General features: G+C 38.3%; 1 protein-coding gene across 1 annotated transcript in view; it reads left to right on the top strand.

The window, feature by feature from the left end:
• Positions 1 to 699: 699 nt before the first annotated feature.
• top3b (DNA topoisomerase III beta) overlaps positions 700 to 4,890 on the top strand; it is a 65,809-nt gene continuing 61,618 nt past the window's right edge. Inside the window, exon 1 of the mRNA XM_034871886.1 lies at positions 700 to 1,010. Coding sequence (XP_034727777.1) covers positions 941 to 1,010 — 70 coding nt within the window. The 5' untranslated portion in view covers positions 700 to 940. The remainder of the gene's footprint in view (positions 1,011 to 4,890) is intronic.

Here is a 4,890-nt window from a genome sequence, read left to right as displayed (position 1 = left end):
AACGCCTTGTCAACACACAAGCACAGGAAACAAGTACAGGAAACGGAAATGAGTCAGGTACGCTTACCGTCAGGAAGAAGTCCTGACGGTATTTTTAGGCCAGTCTTGAGTATGCTTCATTAAGATGCTGAGAGTGCATTCTTTATAAAATTCTGTTATCCATACAGTCAGACTGGCAATAGATTGTATGCTATATATATGATAATTATTATGGGTACCAGCACAGGCATAGGAATGAGATAGTAAACACTCTAATGTCTAAAAATGGATTAAAAGCAAAAAGTGAGGATGTGGCAATACCAGTAAGCAAAACCGATGCAAGGCTTTCATTTGGAAATAAATTTAGATATAGTGGCAAAGTCTATGGAACACTGATAGGCCTACTAAGTGTATAACTTATTCCAGATATCCTTATTAGGAATCATCGCACAGGAGGTTGTGATGCCCGGAATCAAATGGAGACTGTGAATCATGTAGGCCTACTTCTATTATGATCTAAATACTCAACTGAAAGACTGTTGTTACATTAAAACATTCTTTGAAAAAAAACTCTGGAAATATGGCGTTTAAACACATCTTTACATGTCTAAAACATACCTGGCTACGCACAAGAATGTTATGAAAATGTAAAAAGGATACAGTAGGCGGCGATAATGCTCCGACAGATTACAAATCACTTTATAAAAGAAGAAGAAGAAAGTCCACGCACCGGAAGAGAATCATGTGTGTAGGATTTACTGTCATGGCCACTCGTGGTTCCTAAAACAGAATTTTAGCAAGCAATTATATCTAAAATTAACACTTTTCTTTATCGTGTAGTGGTTGCTGATATAACCCATTAATCAGTTTTAAGGTAGAAACATTAAAACAAAAGAAGCAACGTTAACGTTACTGCTTGTGAGCTGAGTTTTCTAGTGGACCTGTTCGCATTTCATTCAAAATGAAAACTGTTTTGATGGTGGCAGAGAAACCATCCTTGGCTCAGTCTATTGCCAAAATACTCTCTAAAGGTAGGTACGAATTTATTTCTATGTAATATGCTACAACGTGAGACTTTAATTGAACACAAAAGGACAATCCCCAGTTTAATAGCAACAGGCTAACGTTAGAGTAACGTGCCTTTTAACTAACGTTAGAGTACTTATAAAGTTAAGCATTGTCAGTTTAGGCTACTTGTTAAAACAACTTAATCGTTTTACAAATTGTGGAGCAGCCTACAGTTTGAGTGTCATATTTCGTATTTATTCCGTTCTGCGTTGCTTGCTTCCGTGTGAATTCAGTGTATTTAGTCACGTTGTCGGTGTTATAGCCCTACTGGTTTCCACACCAACTGGTCCGTTGTGGCCTGCCTCTGTCACCAGATTCGTCACACAATCACAAACATCTTCTTGGCGATTTTCAAATAGTTTCCCAAAGCTACTGCTGCTAAAATGTTTAAGTAAGCACCACATCACAGCCACCTACAAAAAAATAAAAGGTTTAAAAACAGCACGATCATTCGAGTTAGATCGAACTGGTTTCGATCTTGCGGCAAAATGTTTAGATAACACCCAAGCCCGCTGCTCTACGCATTAAAGCCCATGTTGCAAGTTTAATTTTGCAACGAATTTGTGCAATTCATTTGTTGGTATTAAATATTTGAACTATTATCCATTGTATTTGATGGTGTTGGATATCGCAAAACCGAATATGATACGAAAAGTAGGCACTATTTACAGTGTTTCCTTTTTTCCCCACAATGCATTGCATGACGTCACGTTGGGGAGCAAACTGAGCAGCCTGCGTTGTATTTACCACTGGTCTGGCCTAATGTGGCTTCTGGTCTTTTAATATTAACAGTCTATGGTCTCAACCGAGTCCATGTGACTTTATTATATTTATAATACTATTGGAAGGAAAGTGAAACACAGCTTAGACGGGGATGTTGTTTGGCTTTTCACAAGTTTAGACAGCTAGCTAATCCTACGCTGCTGGATATTAGCACAACAGCGTTAGCCTAGCCTGCCAGGTAAATATTGTTTATGTTAGACTTATAACATATGACTGCCGATATATGCGTCCATGTTGTCAACATCATACATGTAACATTAGTGCATCTTTTGTACCGTAATTGTACTGAATAAAATCGTAAGCTTCGCTCCTACGAGATGGGTGGGTTTTTGTTGCGTTACACACAAAGCTAACTGGCTATAGTTAGCCTATACGTATGCTAGCGGATATAGCTAAAGTCGCATAGCCAGCCAGCAACTTCGGCAGTTAAGTTTCGGCAAGCTAACCACTACAGCGTTGTCGCCGACAATCAACCTGCAGTGATGTTTGAAAGACACACAGATCGTTTCTTTTCCGGAAGATCCTGGACATTATTTTCATTTTTGACGTTAAAGGTAAATGAAGAGTAGCCCGGGTGTGCGCAGCCTGGAGGGACGCGTCCTACCACATGGCGGCCTGGAGGGACCCTTCTTACCACAAGTTGGTGTGGAAGCCAAGCTACGTCTGCGACGAGCAGTCTGCAGACCAGGGGAATAAAGTTCTGATTCTCAGTTTAAGACCAATAGTGTGTTCCAAATCGCACACTTCCCTTAGTGCACTTCCAAACAGTACACTTCGTGCACTACGTACTATCTTGCATAGTGCGTAAATTTTGACAGAGGAGTGTTGTCTCAAGTCGCACACTTCCATGTGCACTTATCAGAAATAACGATCACATTTAATCTCTTCTTCTTCTGTAAAATTGTGAATTTCACCAGGGATAGCATTCCAGTCTGCTATTGTGTTTCGCAAAAAATAATTCCTGCTTTGTTTGTGATATTTTAACAAAAATAAATGTGATATTTTTATTTGCTCCGTGTCACGCCAGGATGACAACTACGACACCGCCTCCATTTCACGGCACACAAACGGCACACACAACTGTATTCTAATATTCGTTCTTGTTAGTGCACTCTTTTCAATTAATTAATTATACATATTCTTTGCAGTCCACTCTTATATGTATATACTTATGTTTCTGCTCTAAAAATAAGTAACGTTAATATTCACTCATTCATAACGTTACTCTTCATTTTAATGCTCAACGGTTTCATGGGGAAATCCTTGTGACCCATAGATAAGACTGTTGTTGTGAAGCATTAACCATACAACTTACTAATAAGACAAAACATCATTACAGTTGCATTTTTGTTCTAAATGGTCTTCATACATGATGATGCAACAGTGTAAGCAGAGGGAACACACCTGACATTTAAATAGACCCATTCCTTTATATTCATTATATTAATGTAATAATAATATAACATAATATTAATATAATAATAGTATAACAGACCTGACATTTAAATAGACTCGTTCCTTTATATTCATTATATGCTTGCTACAGTCATGCAACGTGCAATACAAAAGATAACAAAGTTAAATACTTTTAATATAATTTTATTTAAAAACGTGCTTGTAGTTCTGCAGGCTCCCCCCCAGGCCGTAGCTAGTCTGATGGGGACCTGAGGGGGGACTTCAGACTCTCCAGGGGATCCTTCTACGGTCTGTTGGCCATCGTCACCCCTAAATGATGGCCCTCTACTCTTCGTTTGTCCCTGAAGAGATGGATTATACAGGATCTAAATCAGGTGGAGGCAGTATAAACAGTATCTACATCAGGTGGAAGTGGTAACCGTGGATAGGTTTTTACATTACTCTACTCATAACGTAACCGGCAGACAATCAGCTGATCGCTGTATTGCTGAGCTAACGCTCACAGCGGATTATGTACAACGTGTTAAGATCACACATTTACCACTAAAATCGTCTACAGTGGGACGATAGTTTAACACAAACAACAACATACTACAATACATGTAACGTTAGCTTAGCACTTATTTGCCGTGTATGGTTAAACTGCCACTGTTAGTTAGCTAAGGTTGGCCGAAAAACATTATAATTCGAGATAAAAATGTATTTAAAAACTGTAAGATTAACCAAATATACAAATACAGGTACATAATATGTTATAAGTATAGCAAAAAGACTCATGTTCAACTTACATTTGTATTGCTCTGTAATCCTCGCTATCGCGTTTTCGGCCGCCATTAATTAAAGTTTTTCGACTGTTAGCCCCGCCCCTTCCGCTACGTAGCCAAGATGGCGACCGTTGAGTGTGGAAAGTTTCCATCGATACGCACTAAATTTTCGGGCCATTTTGAGTGCACCATCCTGTTATTAAAGTGTACTGCATTTGACCGCACTTCGACAATGTGAACGCACTGAGTGTGCTCAAAAAGTTTGTATTTAGTACAGAAGTGCGCGATTTGGAACACACTACAAGTCTGAGCTCCATTAATCATCCAAAGCCTGGACTGGTGTGGATGTTTCAACCTCACAGACAAATGACTCTGACAAGCTTTAAAAAAAACTTTTGAAGGATACAACGGTGTACAAATACGTGTAGTGTTGAGTATACTGTGAAAATGTTTTATGGAGTTCTCAGCTAATCGTAATTTGTAAAATATAGATTTTTGCTCCATCCTACTCTTTCCTTAAAAACTTCCATATGGATTTATTTTAAAATGATGCGCTTTGTTCTCAAATAAAAAAAACTGTTAAATTACACTTTGTTTATTCTTGTTTAACCAAACTTTAGTGTTTTCTGAAAAGACATGTCTGTCCTATTAACCCACGTCCTATTAACAATATAATTCAATATTGTTTATGGAAGGCATAAACCAACCATAACTGTAACACTGATCACTTCTCACTTCTTTTCTACACTACATCTGGTGTAAAGCTATATTGTCATAAAGTTGCTCAAACGCGCCTTACTAGTTAGGGATGTAACGATATCAAAATCTCACGGTACGATACAATTTCGATATTGACCTCACGGTACGATATTTATTGCGA

The sequence above is a fragment of the Etheostoma cragini genome, chromosome 5 (assembly GCF_013103735.1).
Source record: "Etheostoma cragini isolate CJK2018 chromosome 5, CSU_Ecrag_1.0, whole genome shotgun sequence".
NCBI classification, from domain to species: domain Eukaryota; kingdom Metazoa; phylum Chordata; class Actinopteri; order Perciformes; family Percidae; genus Etheostoma; species Etheostoma cragini.
The sequence above is the reverse complement of the archived record's forward strand: the minus strand, read 5'-3'. Positions and strand labels throughout refer to the sequence as shown.